Below are 17,448 nucleotides of genomic sequence, written 5' to 3'. Positions count from 1 at the left end.
ATCCGGGAGCCGTGTTAGAAATGGGGGCAGGGGGTGAATCCTTTTAAACCCTTCCATGAAAGCCTTAATAACTGGTATTTTCCACCACAACACTCTTTGTTGTGACGTAGTGTAGGCTGAGAGTGCAGCTAAGTGAATATTCAGTGAATTAAAAACCAGGCCGGAGTCTAGTGAGTCAGGTACAACACAATATGTGTAGGTGAGCAGTCAATGGGATTGATGCTCTTGGAATTACACCAGATAAAGCGTTTCCATTTACTGGAGTAGCAATATCAGGCATTAGGTTTTCTTGCCTCCCTAAGTATGTCCAGGCATCTCTGAGGGCGTTGGAGGTGCCCAAACTCTATGATCCCAGGAGCCAGGCCGCTAATTTCAGAGTTTGCGAGCATGGATGAAGTGTTTCCCCCCCTGGCCTGTAACATGTTCTAAGGGCAAGGCAGATTCATTGGAGGAGATAGACACATCTCCATCAGATGCGAGAACCAGGGTTGGCGGGCCCACATCGGTTCCACCAATATCATAGTGACTGGTTCCTGGTGCATGATTATGGTGAGTAGAGGGGGCGGGGGGGAAAAGCGTAGTCAAATTTCCCTGACCATGTTATCCAGAGACCGTCCCCTTGGATCGGTTCGGTGGGTACCTGGAGGTGTAATCTTGGCATTGTGCGTTCTCCAGAGTTGTGAACAGGTCAATCTCTGGGAAGCCCCATTTTGCGAAAACGTTGGAGACAATGTCTTCGTGTTGTCACCATTCGTACCCTAAGGGCAGGGGGAAGTCTCTGCAGAGTTCGTCCGCTAGAAGATTGAGTTCCCCTGGAACATGTTGGGACAACAGGTACATCTAGTGTTTGAGAGCCCCCTTACAAATGTTCTGGGACATAGCCCTGGACAGTGAGTGCCCCCTTGCCTATTCCGGTAATACATGGCTGTGGTGCTGTCTGTGAGGATCTGGACCGTCTTCCCCTGCAACTGTGTTTGAAAGGCCTTCAGTGCTTTGAAGACGGCTAAGAGCTCCAATAGATTTATATAGCTGGGTGCTACCACTGGGGACCAAGTTCTGTGCACTGTCTGCTGAAGCAGTTGACCCCCCCCACCCCGTAAGAGATGCGTTCGTCGTGAGAGTGGCTTTCTACTGCGGATTGGTGAAGGACTTTCCCTTCAAGAGGTTTTCCCTCGACCACCACTGCAGAGAGAGAACGAGGGCTGCCGAGACAACCACAAGATCGTCGCATTGTCCACTGGCCTGACACCACTGGCTGTTGAGCCACTCTTGTATGGGAGGCACGCGCAGACGCGCTTGAGCCAACAAGTAAATGCAGGACGCCATCATACTTAACAGCCGCATTGCCTTGCGTATCGTCACCTCTCGACTGGCTACATACTGAGGGATCTGAAACGGCATGTTTTAAACCCTCTCGTTGGAGGGGAAGACGAGGCCGTCTCCTGTCCAAATTAGACCTCCCAGAAACTTCTTGACTTGACTGTGGCCTAGGCTGGATTTCTTGTCATTTATGGAGAATCCCAGACTGAATAAGAGGTCTATCGTCTTTTGAGTATTTGACAGGCATGTTCCATAGGAGCCTCCTGTTATGAACCGGTCATTGCGGTATGGATAAACTGGAGTGGATTGCCTGCGCAGATGTGCTGCTGCAACTGTCAGTACCTTTGTGAATACCCTTGCCGAAGTGAACTGATAGTGTTTGTCCTCTATCATGAACTTTAGGTATTTTCTGTGTGCCGGCAACATTGAAATATGAAAGTATGCCTTTTTCAAGTCCAATGTTGCCATGTAATCCCCCTGTATTAGCAGAGGAATTACTTCTTGCAATGTGACCATACGAAACTTCTGAGGTTTGACAAATGCGTTAGCTGGGCGCAAGTCTAGCACAGGGCGTATGGTGAGATTCTTTTTGGGTACAAGGAAGTACACCGAATAAATACCCTTGTTTACCTGTAGAAGAGGGTGACTTCGATAGCACTCTTTTCCTGCAGGATCTCAACCCCCAACAGCAGGATACTGAGGTGTTCTGGTGTTAGGCGTCTTGATCTCGGAGGTCTGAATCGAGGTGGTCAGCTGAACTCGATGCAGTACCCGTGGGCGACGGTCTTGAGCACCCACTGGTCTGATGTAATCCCCTCCCATACTTGCAGGAACCATGTTAAACGTCCCCCGACCGGGGAGGCATGGGAGGGGACCCGAATCTCGAAGTCATGTTTGACTGGAGGCTGGGGAGCCTTTGGGGGTGGAATTACACCCCCTTCCTTTCCCACGGCGTTGTCCCGTAGATGGATACTTGGTGGTGGAGGTAGATCCCTGACCTGAGGACCAATTGTTTCCAGAATTATACTGGTTGTGAGGGGAGCAAGAGTAGGACTGCCCACGGAAGGAGCGACGAGAACCTCCACCACTCTGCTGAAAGGGCCTCCGAGTAATTTGGTTTAAAGTTTTCAGTCTCTCATGTTCCTTTTTTGCTGTCTCCAGTGCCTCATCAACAGCCTTGTCGAACAAGTGGCTTCCTCCACTGGCTTGTTGATTAAGCATGCCTTGGTTTCTGGCTTGAACCCGGAGTTCTTCAACCAGGCGTGCCGTTTTAGTAGGGTGCCCTGGGCTAAGGTCCTTCCTGCTGTTTCAGCAGCGTCTTAAGTATTCTTCAGAATGTTGTGGTTCACCTGCTTGCCTTCAGATACAATCGCAAGCAAGCCCGCACGGGTTCAGGGACCTCTTGAAGGCCCTCCTGCAGTAGGTTCCATTGAACATCCGAGTAGCTAGCCAACAGTGTAGTATTGTTGGCTATGTGTGTAGAGTATGCTGCAGCAGTAGTAACCCTTTTTCCCAGTGCGTATAACTTCTTACAGTCTCCATCAGGCCCTGCCTCTCTTGTGGACAAGGGGACACCTGCCCTCTTCCTCGTTGTCGTTGTCGTAACCACTAGCGAATACGGAGTGGTGAGCCCCTAATGTAGAGGGGGTCAGTAGGGGAAGGGCGAAACAGCTTTTTGACTCGTGGATTGACAGCCCTGGTCTGAGCGGGCGTTAACAACGAAGGAGCAATGCGTCTTTTTACAGAATTTAATAATGGGACCGCCTGACTGGCAGGAGGCTTCTCCTTTAGGATGTCCTCAACTAAGTCTGAATCTAGCACTGCCTCCTGTGTGGCAATTTGGAAGTGTTAAGCTGACTTCTTTAAGATAGCGTTAAACACCATCTGGTCATCAACATGTGATGCATGACGGACTGGTGGGGAGGGAGCGGAGTCCATACACAAGGTGTCATGTTACGGGACGCCCAAGGTTGATTATCAACTGCATTGGTCGTCCTCCCATCCCTGATTAGGATCAAAAGGATCATCAGCAAGATCACCAAAGGGGGCACGATCCTGCTCATATGGATCAACATGAAATTCATCATCAGGGATGTCCAAAATGTCTTTATGATGTGGATCAAAAGCCCTTTGAAATTTGGCCACAGGTGTATAAGGGCTCTCTTCACGAGGCCTCTTTGATGCAAACCTTTCAGAAAGTTCAACCAACTTTTCTAGTCTGTTCATGCACCCCTCAAACTTTTCTCTGGTCCATGATGAGGAACGAGAGGGGCCTAGGAGGAAAGGGCTCTTTCTGGGTGATCCTCTTCCCTAGAACATTGAGATTTCTCACCTAGAGCCTTAGATAAGGATACAGGGCTCTCTGTAACGCTCACCTGATTCCCATAGAGGCGCCGGTCTTGACTGGGCGTATACCGTATCTTCAAAGGTGATGTGTAACACACGGCTGGCTCTTTGGGCTGGACCTCTGTGCAATGTATGTCTGACTCGAAGGGTAAGATGTCTGCAGATAGAAAATATGGGATTAATGAACTGGGTTATTGAATGTCTCTCTCTTCTTCCCTTTCTCTTCTCCTGTAGAACCCCAAAGGTTAACGCTCTCACCTTAGGTAAGTGAACGCCGTGCTCTCCATCTGCCTCGGGGCAGGGTGCTGTAACCAGTTTCTTCACTGGATAAGGGGAGCAGGCCTCTTGAGTTCAGAGGACTGCTGTCCGTCGTTTACTGCACGAACGGTAAGTTTCGAGTAATTCTAATGTCTTTAAAAGTCTTTAGTAATGATGTCTCTTGTTTTGCAGGGTTCCGGCGATGGCGGATGACGGGCTGAAGTGAGTTGAAGATGGAGCCCGTGTGATGAATAGAAGCGCCTGGAAGCACGTAAGTAAGCGCTTGTTGCCTGCTTCACGATGCGCTCTAACTGTCTTTTTATTTTGCAGGTACAAGTTCGGAGCGGCTGCAGGGTGCCGGAATACCCACTGGGTTAGATGTGGAAAGGAGTAATGGCACGTGAGTATTAAAGTTCCCCAATGTCTTTAAACGCACCTTGTTTTGTCTTTCAGATGCGGGATGCAGCGCCGAAGGCCTCCGGAGCATGCAAAGAGTTGGTAAGCTTTTGTCTTTCAGATGCCGGAATGCAGCGCGAGGCGTTGGTGACAGCCGATGGACCAGGTAAGTGAAGCGCTGTCACTGAAGACCGTAATGCTAACCTGTTCTTTCTTGTCTTTATAGGTGTTGCTGAAGACTGGATTCAGGATGGTAAGCCTTTTTCCTTAGGCCCAGGATCAGATGCAGAAGACACGATGAGCGTTCTGCTGCAGAGGATGCAGAATAACGCAAAGCAAGATTCATCCATCGGGTGTGGTTTAAATAGCCTCCTGTAGTGCTTAGGTGTCTCCTTCCACAGCCCCGCCTAGGTAAGAAAAGAGTTCCTGATTTCCAGAAGAGTTCCAGTGTTCTGAACCTAGGGAGTGGCTCCTGCCCCACCCAACAGGAAAAGTAGTTCCAAACAGAAGAGGATCAGAGGCTCAACTGGCAGGCAAGTAAGCAGCATGGTCTGCTGCAGGTAAATCCACCCAAGCATTATGAGCCCGGCGCTTCCAGCGCTGGGACTGGGCATATTTATGAGCCTGGTGCCACTGGCGCCAGGACTGGGTCCAAAAGGTCCCAATTGGGACTGGTTGGCACTCGGAACCTGGGTTATGGATCTGCTTCCAAGGGGGTTGGGAAAACCCTGACCTTTTGGAAGCAGAGATCATGACACACTGAGTAATCTTTTCATCCCTCTAGGCTTTTTGATGCGTCCTTAGCCTGTTTGTGTTTCACTGCCGAAACGATCTTCGCAATACTATCACTGATGCTCGGCATCACAGGGAGGTGTACGGAGTCTGTAGGCGTTTGCGCTGTGGATTTCGGCGCAACCGGGTCCTTTTGCAGCACCGACGCACTCTTCTGAGGCGTTTCGACAGCCACATGGCTTTTGCTGCTGCCGCCCTTGCATTGGGACTGCCCGGACGCATGCCGCTTACGCGGTTGCGGGCAGGGCTGCCGATCACGGGAACCGGCGGGTACTGCTGAACGGTCCGACATACCCATTAGCGCTTCAACTAAACTGTCGAGGCAGAACCAGGGGTTGTGTTCTTTGTGTGGGTATTGAGTGCATCCCGGTCGCTGGGATGTATATTCCCCATAGTGGGACTCTCGTCGCGCCTATCGGGGCTGGGGACGGAGGGATGGAGCGAGAACGCTACTGGGTAAGCTTGATGGTGTCCAAAGTGGAGCCTTGGTTGTCATTTATATCCTCGTCACACTCGGCAGCTGTGCCGGCAGGGGAGTTACTCTCAGCACGCGACATTGCGTAGGCCGCCCACCGCTTTAATCAACGCACCTTTAAAGTCTTAGGATGTAGGAGTGTACAGGCCTCACAGGACGCTTTGTTGTGGAACGACAACATCTAAATGGTGTACTGTCCATAGCTCAGGATCTCAACAGTGACAACAAAACCAAGGGAACAAAGAAGGGAGAAGGAAAGACATTCTCGAAAGAATATAACACCACCAGACCCCACTCTTCCTACTGTTTAGGCCGGCCAGAAAGCCCGGCCACGTGGTCGGCAGCGCTGACCACAGCCCCAGCCATCGAAGTTCTGTCCTCAGCGATCTTCGGCAGTGGTACCGGAATCAACCATCGAAAGGGGGATGATAACAGAAACCGACCAGAGGTCGAAAAATAAACAATATTGCAATTTCTGGAATAGCTCTGCATAAGGCGACCAGCTAGCTGGGCGGAAAAAAAACAATCTGAGGGACCTTGACGCAGGAGGGATTTTGGGTACAATAAACGTCACGTTAGGGATAGTGATACAGGCACACCCATGCCGACATCCCCTTTCGATCCTCGAAAGACAAGATCCAATACACTGCGGTTACCACTAGATGTTGGACTATATGCACAGAATGTGATTCTAAGCAGATTAACAAGCATCAGAAATCAGGTCCCCAGATACTTAGTGAAAATCCTGAGCCTCAAATATAGAAACATCTTTATGAGGATGAGACTTAATATCCTCCCAACGAGAGAAGTCCTTGGTGCTAGGAAGCAACTTGGGGGCGCTACTTCGTCTTGTAGATTCTGTGGGAGATGTGACAGGGTGGAGACGCTGAAGCACCCGTTGACAGAATATGAGGAATTGACTAGAACGAGAATGAAATATATGAGTGAGGCGGTCTCAAGATGCAAGACGCCAACTGTGGATGAGTGGTGGGAAATGTTCCTTATTGGGGAAAATAGTGCAATGATACTAGCAGCAATTACATTTCTAGAGGAAATGCTAAATTTGTAATATAAACGATTATGCTATGTGGATACAGATTTGAAGGGAATTTGGGGAGGGATAAATATAAGATGACGTGATGATTTTAAGATGTTTTTGTCTTTTTCTCTTCAGTTTGTGGAGGATGGGATTTTATGAAATGTAACTATGAAAGGTTTGTTTAAACCAAACATTTGAATACAAATGTTTTTAAAGTGGTACTTTTTAAAATATCGTGTACATGCTTTACTGTATTTTTAAGTTGTAAAAAGTAAAACATTTTGTGTAAAAGGTTTCTTTGAAACCAGAAATACTAAATAATAATTTAAAAATTATTTGTGTTGCTATTTACTAATGATTACTATACAGTTGATCATATTTCACAATTTTAATGAATCAAATTAACACTTACAATAGACAACCAAGACAACTACTTTGAAATTAATGGCCAGTTTTTTCAACAAGCAAAAGGAACAGCTATGCCAGACGGAGCAAAAACTGTTGCTCCGTCTGGCAATTCTATACAGGGCTGAATATGAAAAAAGAACACATTTTCTGAGACAAATCCATACCGAGATTTCATCACAATGAAGACACGCTAAATCGATGTAGTGTTGTTAATTTGAACAGGAACAGCTGAGGGTTACATGTAGTTGCAATATTAACATTCAAATCATAAGTAACAGAGCCATTACAGTATAACATTTTTAAATATCTTAATCATCAGAATGACTTCCTGCTCTGCAAACTATATAGAAATCCAACTGACAGGAATACCCTACTTCACTACAGCAGTTTCCATCCTCAATCCCTCAAAAACGATTTCCCTTATGGACAATGCTTGAGTATAAGGTGAAATTGTAACCTCTTGCAGGGCTACAAGCTTCCAATTTAGATCAGCGACTAACTTCACATGGATATCCTAAATAGCTAAACAGATCTAAAAAATTAAAAAAAGGTCCCGGTATACTCTAAGAGAAACCACCTTTGTTGCCAGAACACCACAATCTACAAAAGTCAGTTTGATCTGTTTGTCCACATTTAGTCCTAATATACACAATAGTTCGGCCATTGGTTCAACAACGGTTGATGGAAGACCAGGTTCGATTGTTTGCTCAAAAGAGGCAGAAACCTTAAAGATGAATTAGTCCACTCCTGATACACCAGAGCTATGAAATCTTCAAGTTCTGTTAAGGGACGTCATCATTGTGTCAATTCACCAATTCTATAAAATGTTTTACGATAGACTGTGAACAGTGGGACATTCGAGAACTAATTGCAGAAGTAAGGGTGGTGTGATTGGTCATAAAGAATGCCCATGCATACTCCATTATATTGGCCAAACATTGAGGAAAGTCAGCCAATGAATAGCAGAGCACAGATCTAGAATAAGGCGTATGAAAATGTTTGCCCCTTTGGTCCAACATTATTTAGTTGCAGGCCACAATGAAAATGACTTAGTGGTGGATTGTCAAAAAGGCTCACCATGGCACAGACAATGAACTTGTTCCAAGTTATAAAGAATAAGTATGTATATTCAGGTGGGGCTCAATGAACAAATGGAACGGACCACCTTGATCAGGTAAACCACCAACTAAATTACTAGTGTTGGCTCTCTTGACCCTTCTTAAAAGACATAAAAATATGGACCTAAAATAGGTTGCAAGATGTGTACTTTTCGTGATACGGATGCATTGTAGCTCATCCTGCAATGTTTTATAAACGTTTCACCCTTTGCAAATCCAACACGTATAATTTCACACACAAGTAATTTCAGCAACTTGCATTGATGCATATGAACGTCCCGCGTTACAACGTAGTGATGTTATCAGCACGTCTTTTAATACATCGTAACAAACATGGTGATATTTATGTTAATATATATCTCCAGGCTGGTGGACAAGAGCAACAACTGTTCATTTGGGCCATCCAACCACGACATATGAGATTTTAGGACAATGGATTATTTCAACAGAATGTAAACAACTAGAAAATAAGCTGGAAAAGAAGCTAAGGCTGCAGGACAGATGTGGCATTATAAAAATTGATTTTCTTTGTAAAACGTTTCCACTGTAGTATTATCATTCTGAGAATATCAAGAATACATGCATGGGAAAATCAGACTGACTGATAACCCATGGTGGGTGAAAACTAAATAATAAAATTGTGGCAATCACATCAGTTTATTTAGGATAGAATACAATTACTAACCTATTTCATCAATTAACTTTCATACAGGAAAACATCTCCACACAGTCAGTACTGACTAATAACCAACTCCACTATATCAGGCTGGCAGTAGAAAATCGCCAGCCAAAGTGATTACATCACCATTGATTTTCTGGTCCCGAGGTAGGCCAATTCAATAAGTGTCTAAGTGTGGAAATGCAGCAGTTATAGTTTGCAATACGCTACGCCATTAAAGTATGTAAATTATGCGCACAATAAGTAATTCTGAAGTTACATGTCAACTTCAATTAATACATTTGTTTTTTTTTACATACATGAATAATGAATGTAGATGTATAAAGGGAACCACACTTTTAGGGAAATGTCTAGTTTAATTGCTCATTTGATTCATTAAAATGGTGAAATATAAATGAACTGCGCGAACATTATTACTAAGTATCAACTAAGAAATATTTGCATTTTTCAATTTTTTTTTCTTTGACAGCCGGTAATAAGGACATCTGAATATGAACAAAAATCCAATGTAAACAAGATTGATATTCATTCCAACTAGGACGCCCCCTTTCTGATAATATAATATATACCTGAGTCCTTAGTTGTAGTAGGATTCCAAATATGTACAATATCGCCTGTACATTTAAAGACATGATCCAATCATAGAACTCCAAAGCCTGGAGCATCTGTGCCAGGGTGACCATCTTGAATGGGTATTTTCGGAAACGTTATAGACAGTGGTCGAAGTGTACAAAAAGAAGTAGTGGAAATTCCCTACTAGCCTGCACTGCACCCCACAAACCTCATCGCCACGCACCTTTCCACACACAATACAAACCCCAAAAAACATGCTCCCGCTGTTTGGGAGAACACTCAGTGCAATGCACTGAAAGTGAAAGTTGTAAATTCTTCCTACACTTTTGTTTTAAAACGAAACCTTTCCGGAACAGTTTATTTTAAAAATAAAAGTATAGGAACAGTAAAACTCAATTAAAAGAAGTAGAGGAGCACTGCTCCTGACCGCTCCCACCCACTTCGACCACTGGTTATAGAGCAGTTTCAGATCCAGAATGAGTCTTAGCCCACTAGCCTCAGGCGCTCCGAGACCTTCTGGTTAGGGCCAGCGCTGTACAAAAAATAAAATAAACATCCTCCTTTTGTTCCAGTATTAACTTGAATACCAAGATTTCTCAACTTCTACTTTTAGAACAAGCCTCATCGCTCCCTTAAAAGCTGTGTGAATATCTGAAGTTCTGTCCTGCCAACCACATCATGCTGGGTGACAAAGGGAAACAAAGCGGTTCTAAGGCTGCTGCACCAGATGGTACTGAAGTATGGGTCTTGGACTTGGGAGAAACTCAGCAACTAGATGTGTGGTATGTTCTCTTCCCATGAAGCTGTGGCTGCTACTGTTCAGTGTCTCTGATGCCCTTGAAAGAGAACTGTAAGGCCTGCATTTCACCTTCCCACAAGAGTAAAGTCACAAGGAGTGTTGAGAAGGATTTTCAGAATCAGCCATGTGGACAGATTCTGAAAAGGCCACCCTATTCTAGTTAACAGGGAAAGATACCAATGCCTAGCTAAATTCCATTTGGGTAGTGTGACCGAGTAGCATGTCTTAGACATACGAGAATGTGTGAGAGTGCTGAAGGATTCAGTTAACACCACACACAGTACACTCTTAATAATACAAGTTAAAAATAATATATACAGATACAATTATTAATATGGGCAGTCTACTAGCTCTGAACAATTAAAAACCACAGGTAAGTATCACACTACACCATATACTACTGTTATGTACACATTTGCTTTTGGGGTGCTTTGGCAACAGAGCAATAACACTTTACTTCTGAACAACCATAACACAATCCTAGCAACTGTTGTGTAGGAAAGCGAGTGAATAAAGAACAAGCAAGATAAGTAAGAATCAAATTAGATAACTAATATGTAAGGAAGAAAGGAGTTAGACACATCCTTGTAAAAGTAAGGTACTACACTTTAAAAGTAATTCGCTAGCTAGGAGAGGTGAGGCCTAATGCATTTAGAGTCACAGACCCCAATGCAGTCCTTTTCGGAAGGTCACAATTCTTTAAAAACATTCACAAGTACTAGCAAGGCCAACATACAGTTATAAGTGTCTCAAAGTTTAAGAACAATGAAAGTAAAGATCGTGGGAGACCCTCTCCAAATCCAACCACTGTAGGGGAAACCAAAGGGAGGATCCTTGACCGGAACTCCACCAATCATGGTCAGGCAAGGGTGCTGTAGGGAAATTACTTTATGCCTGTTAAACCCCATGGAGGTGGGCGGCTGGGTTAGTAGGAGGCATGTTTACTGACCCCCTCAATACCGATTCACTCTGGAACAACTTTGTCACCTCCTGAAATAGTGGGCCTCTGTGCTCTGCGTCTTGTTTCTGTTGAAGGAGTTTTAGGGGGTCACGGGTGCAGACATCACTTTCGGTGTTGATATTTGGGTCTGGCTAGTTGGTGGATTTGTGCTCTGGCGGGACAGTTCATGGTACTGCATAGCTGGACTAACCTGGCACTATGAAAATAGGACTACCAAGTTGTCAACAACCTCAGAGGACCCCCCAAGGCACGAAACAGGTATAGATCAGCAATGGCCACTTCAGAGAAATGGTGGAAGTCTACCTCTGTGGCAGAAACAAAGAAGCTGGTCCTGCAAGGATCCCCTTTGTGCTGGAGAACTGCAACTGCAGGGAGAGGTGTTGGGGGAGTTTTCCTAAAGTCCTACTGTCAGTAAGACTTTAGTAAGCTATCCCAGTGGTTTGTAGACCAGGTAAGCAACTCTTCGTATCAGTCTGTACTAGCTCAGTACCTTGGTAATGTGGCAGAGCAGTCAGTCTGATCTTAAGAGGAAGATGTGAGCTGTAGGTAAGTACTCTGAATCTTAGTTAGACAGGCACAGCAAAGAAGCACTTACCTGTATAGTTATATAAAAGATATATATTTATATTTACACCAGTATCACTTTACATACTTCAGACAGTAACAGCACAACACAGAGGGCACTTTCACTTTTGTGTTTGTCCACGATTAAAATTGTAGCAACGTTAGAAAAGGAAAAGACAAGGTTATCGTATCATTGGTAATTGGGCACTCATGCCATTTTCAACAGGTTATACAGTAATGCATTTACTCTGCAAACAAATATAGAAAAGTCACTTCAAAGGGGGAAAATAAGTGGTTAGTGCAACATGAGCTTAGTTCAAGGTTCTAGAGACGGTTTCTTCGCTTGGCAAGTCTTTTAAGTCCAAAAACGCAACCCCAGCTAAAGGCAGTTCAGAGAAGGCTTGAAGTCTTGACAAACAGTGAATAATGAACAGTTCCTGCAGATTTCTTCCAGTGTCTAAACTTATTGAAGCAGCACGTTAACAACTAACAAAGGAGACCGAAAAACGGACTTGTAAAGGGGACACAAGCAGCGGCTTGGATCAGAGTTAAGAAGGGGGTGCCCTGGACACCTCTAGGTGTAATCCAACGCTCTGGAGCGACTTCTCGGAATCTGGTAAGCAATACCATTTTCCCCACAGTACCTTCAGTGTGAAGAAAGTGTTCGAGTTGGATCCGCCGCCATGTGGCAGCTCTGGGCCCGACCTCCGGATTCTTGGTTCACTCTGCAGTTCTGGCGCCTTTTCAGCAGCACCAACAAAGGGCATGGATTTCCCGGTCAATCTTCGTGGCTTCCTGCAATTCCACACTCTGGTGAGGGCGTTGGGGTGAGTTTGATCGGATCTCTGGAGTGTCCTTACGGGGTCAGAACAGATTTGGACGGATTCACCCTTTCCACGACGATGCACTGGAAATGGCCAGCTGGTCTCCAGGTATTGGGGTTCCATAGCTGTGGATACTAGGACCTCAGGAGATGGCTTGTTTCAAAGTTTGTCTTGGGACTGGTTGTTCCCACGAGCCTAAGGGACAGCGTCGTCCTCTTCGGAGCTCCTCTTGTCGCATAGAAAACGGGATCAGGACAGGAGTGGCCACTTCACAGTGTTGCAAAGGGTCTGCGGCATCTCTGGTCGTCTTGTACTTCAGTTACTTCTGTTTATTGTGGTTGACTTGCTGTAAACGCCAGAAGCCTCACCTTTTATACAGTTGCAGCACACACTCCTCTGTCATCTCTCTCAGCATTTTACAGAAAGGGGCGTTTGTCCAATCAGGAAAGCCAGACCCCTGTGGGAGCTGGTCCTATTAAGGCACTCTGGCAACAAAGGTCAGGGGGGTGGAAGACTCCTCCCCACTTTCTGCCTCCCCAGACACTCTGGAGCCTAGGAGGGAATACCTACTGGTTCCCACCAAAAGCAAAACACACACACAGACCGCCCCCTCCCAGAATGGTAGAATAAGGGCTAACAAAGAACTACGCTAGTAATGGCGAAAAAAGAAGGGAGGCCCAAGCTGGTACTTGGGGGCCCCTATTATGTACTATCGAGGCAACGGACATAGCACCCAGAGACCACAGACAGACGTCATGCTCGGTTAAAGACATTTTGGCCTCGCAATCGCAGCATCGATTGAAGCCGGAAACCCAGTCGGACGACATTGCAGCAATGTTTTTGAGAAAAAAGCATACAAAGTACAGACGTAGTGACGTGGTATATATAAGACGCCTGATGTCATGGCCGGAGCCGATGATTGAGAGCCAGGAGGCCGAGTCGAGGTCCACTACACCCCCTGTGGAAAATTTTCCGTACCGCAGAGCTGGTTGATGGATATGTATCATGATGAGGAATCTGCAGGAAAAAAAAAAGCAATCCATTGAAACAGGATTGTAAACCCACCCGATGTACTCAGATTTCTTCAGAAACCCCCCCTGGGCACAGGGGTTTCTGAATCTGCAGGGTCCAAGTAAGAGTATTGAATTTCTTTTTAGGAGCTACAGGATTACTGGTGTAGAGGTCACTTTCGGCGTTGGGATTGGGCCCAGCAAGTCAGCAGTTCCACACTCTGCCGAGATGGTTCTTGTGACTGGACAGTTAGATAACACTGGCATGATGAGATGAAGATCACCAGAACTTCGAGGACCTCAGGAGACCATGATGAACATCACAATCAGGCGGCAGAAGGTGAATTGCAACTGCAGAGGGAGGCTTGTTTAAAAAGCTGAGAGCTTGCAGAGTCCCAGAAAGGAGCAGGTCAGATCACATGGTGGTTTCAGGACAATTCAGATGGCTTCCAAGGGCAGGATCCTCAAGTAGTGGTCAGGACGGGTTGTTCCTACTGGTCAAGAGGATAAAGCACTGATGAAGGCTCTCAGACGATCAGCGCAAATGAGCAAGTTTTAGCTGGGACTTTTGCTAGATGCTGGTTGGCTACATCTATGATCCATGGGCCCTCATCAGCAGTATGCCCCACTTCAAACAGGTCTTGGCTCCAATGACGATCTGATGATAGGCTGCAGGAGTAGTCCTCTTTTCCTAAATTTGAGCTGGAGTCACCCCAAGCCCACCAACAGCAATGATAAACAAGATTCAAACTGCAGGGACTGTCTAATCATGGACTGCCTCTGGCCACCACATATGCCCAGCAACAGACATACCTTGACCAGGACAGGGCCAGGTAGTCCCAACACCCACTTCGAGCCACAAACACATACTGCTGCGTTGTCCGGGAAAGGGCTTTCCTTATATGGCATATCTGGCCTTGAGATGGAAGGAGGAAGGCCAAAGGACAAGCTGCCCAATGGACATGGCCATTTTTGGTGTATATGGTACTCAAAATGGCATTAAGCTGTCAAATTCAAAAGTGCACGCGAGAGAAATAAAAACCATAGTAGAACATATCTGCTGCCACAAGCCCACCTTGGACACATCATGCAAGTTCCTAAAAAGAAAATGGGATACTAGGTAGTCATGCAACACCTCACTGTTAGCTGATGTGTGCAGCTTAAAAATAAGGAATTTCAGAATATGGGACTGAGCCCTCATCCACTGAACGCCATATTGACTTATCAGTGCACCCAAAATAAATTAGCTGATCAAGGTAAATAAAGCAAAAAGGCTTTACTTACCTCTAAAGGTCAGGAAAGGTGTACAACAAAAGCAAAAGGTTGGGGGGGGTGGGATGTCCATAGCGGTCTAAAGGAGGGAAAACAGCACAAAGACATGTTTTCCTAACACTAAAGTCTAAATGCAAGACAAAAAGGAACCAAGGTCATGGGGTGCAGCCAGCTCCATATAAAGTACCCATGTTGTTACATCCAGAGTCAATGGTGGCAACAATGCTGAGCAGGGCAACCGTGAAGATAAAAAACCTTTCAATGCGTGTCCAAGCCCAGAGAATATTTCTAAAAGGAGGAATCTGTAGGAAGAAGTATTAGAAGTGTACCGTTACAGCACCCCTCTAATGTACTGCCCTGCTAACAGTTACTGGAACTGTCAGTTAAACATGTTTCAAAACGTTTAACAATCAGCCCTTTGCACAAAAGCGGTCAGCTTTGATCAACGAGAGCAGGGCACTGCTCTTTTGTCAGATCTTCACAGAGTGCCGCTCCAAGGGCATATAGTTTAATAGTGGACAGAGGTCTGCCACACCACATTTCTGGCGCTTGATGTGCTGTGAGGCGAGCTGTAACCCACAACTTCAGTTGGTAAGGGGTTTTAACATTTCAAAAATGTCAAATCCTTTTTCAGTGAAGAGTTTTAATTGGACATTAGGTTTCATAAGCATGCAGAGAACTTTGTCAATGGAATGTAAAGGCTGTGGCAAATGCATACCCAAAAAAAAAACATCTAAACAACTGAGCCAGGCTCCTCACAATTCCTCGCCAGTTATTAACAAGCAAAATGGGCCTGTAAAAGTAATTTCCAAAGAACAGACGCAGTACAAGATAAGGCACCAAAACAACTCCCAAAAACATGGCACCAGTGCTAACCCTCTCTTATCCAAAAAGAATGTTCCACAAACCTCTATTGTCCTGTAATATGGGTCCAGCAGTAGTTTGGAAAGTGCAGTTATCTGCGGGGTTCGATCCCATCCATCAGAGCAGTGTACCAGCACAGGTCGCAAGTCCCTGTCCAAAGCATGTACCACCAGTAGAGCAGACTTCAACAGCACTGATAAGTGCTGCAGCCACTTGGTATTCTCCAGTGCTGATAACCAGCTGCAGAAAAGCAGGGAAACAAAAGACAATTGAGTGGTGGGGAAAATGGAGATGTGTTAAGATGGTGGAAAACAATGGAGCTGTGGCAGGGTGGGGAATAGGAAGAAATATAAATCCAGATGCAAAGACAAAGAAGAAAGTATATTTTTTGGTGTGAATGGATAAAAAGATATTAAAAAGAGAAGATCTAAGTGCAACAGGAAATGTTGAGAGACCGAAAGATGTAAGAGATAAGGGAAGCAATGATTTGAAAGAGAGTAATGGGGCGACCAACAAGAAGAGGCATTGTTATCAGAAAATATGCAAATGAAGGGACGATGACCAGGCAGAAATTTGACAGCTAGTAGGTTGGAGGTAGCTTTGAAGGGGTCAGCTTTCTAAAAGATTTACGGTCAGTCACTGCTTGAAAGTATTTTCAGTGGAGGAGCCTAAACATCTCTTAGCGCAAAGGACAGAGCATAGTCGGGGAAGCCAAAATAATGCAATTATTTGGTGGATCTCCCGCCAGGAAAAAAAAAATGGGATGAGAAGGTGGATTGTATGGAAAAAACTCGAGAATAGTGTAAAAAGCTATACAATTTACAGAACAATTTTGCATATGAAAAAATCTAATAGATGCCAAGTCACCAACAGCGCAGAAGAGCATGTTACAAAATGTTCAGTCATTCAATCAAAAACAGCTTTTTGGGAGAATAACTGCATAAAAGCATGTATGACGTACATATGGATACATTTGAAGTGAACAATATGGGACGCCAAATAATAATACAACAAAAACACTGGTAATACATCACAAATCAAAAAGAAATTCTTGCAAAATGTATCACATTCATGGCGCATTATAAAATCAATGTATTTTTAACACCGAATTACTAAATTAGATTATTGTGCTACTGCTTCTACATTACACGGCCCGCAGTAGCGGCCGCGTAGTTATGGTTAAGTCGCTAAACTCATATGAAGAGCACTTTTTCGGCGGCTTATACCTTTGCTCCCCCTGGACGAATCCTCACCAAACTTTGCAAAAAAAAAGTATACGGCTGGCTCTGAATTTTTTCGCCAAGTTGGGTGAGGTTTTCAAAGGATTGGGGGTATTGCGGCGAGTTATAAGGGGCGCCCCAATTCTTTTTTTTTTCCCATAGACTGAATGGGGAAAAAATGTGCACGTGGCTACAGGTCGAACGACTACACGGATTTTGGGCAGGAGCGGGGGCTTGGGTCAGAAAGCATGCTTGTGTGTGTGGGTGGAAATCCGACCAGCACTTTTGTTGCAAAGAATTGAAACGTACGTTCCAAAAAATGTGCGATTCCTGGGTCCGGTCCGGAGACCCATGTCCCTGTTCGCTCTGTGGAACAAAGTCTCATTGGCTTGCGGTACACCGTGAGGTTGGTGAACATTGGACTCGGCCGGTGGTTGGCTGGAGGGAAGCGTGCTGTGCGTCAACGGTTTGGGAACCGCCGCCATGGAGTATCGGAGGATAGTGTTCCAGTCTGTGTGGCAAGGCTCTAA

General features: G+C 45.3%; 1 protein-coding gene across 7 annotated transcripts in view; it reads right to left on the bottom strand.

Annotated features, from left to right (window-relative positions):
• Positions 1-17,448, bottom strand: part of MTMR3 (myotubularin related protein 3) — a 2,389,252-nt gene that overhangs the window by 644,008 nt on the left and 1,727,796 nt on the right. For all 7 annotated transcript variants that reach the window (XM_069619294.1, XM_069619290.1, XM_069619289.1 and 4 more), the window contains one exon: positions 15,743-15,938. In XM_069619294.1, the coding sequence (XP_069475395.1) occupies positions 15,743-15,938 (196 nt within the window). The remainder of the gene's footprint in view (positions 1-15,742; positions 15,939-17,448) is intronic.

Source organism: Ambystoma mexicanum, chromosome 10 (genome assembly GCF_040938575.1).
Source record: "Ambystoma mexicanum isolate Mex_15411 chromosome 10, UKY_AmexF1_1, whole genome shotgun sequence".
Classification (NCBI taxonomy): Eukaryota; Metazoa; Chordata; class Amphibia; order Caudata; family Ambystomatidae; genus Ambystoma; species Ambystoma mexicanum.
This window is presented reverse-complemented; position numbering and strand designations above follow the sequence as displayed.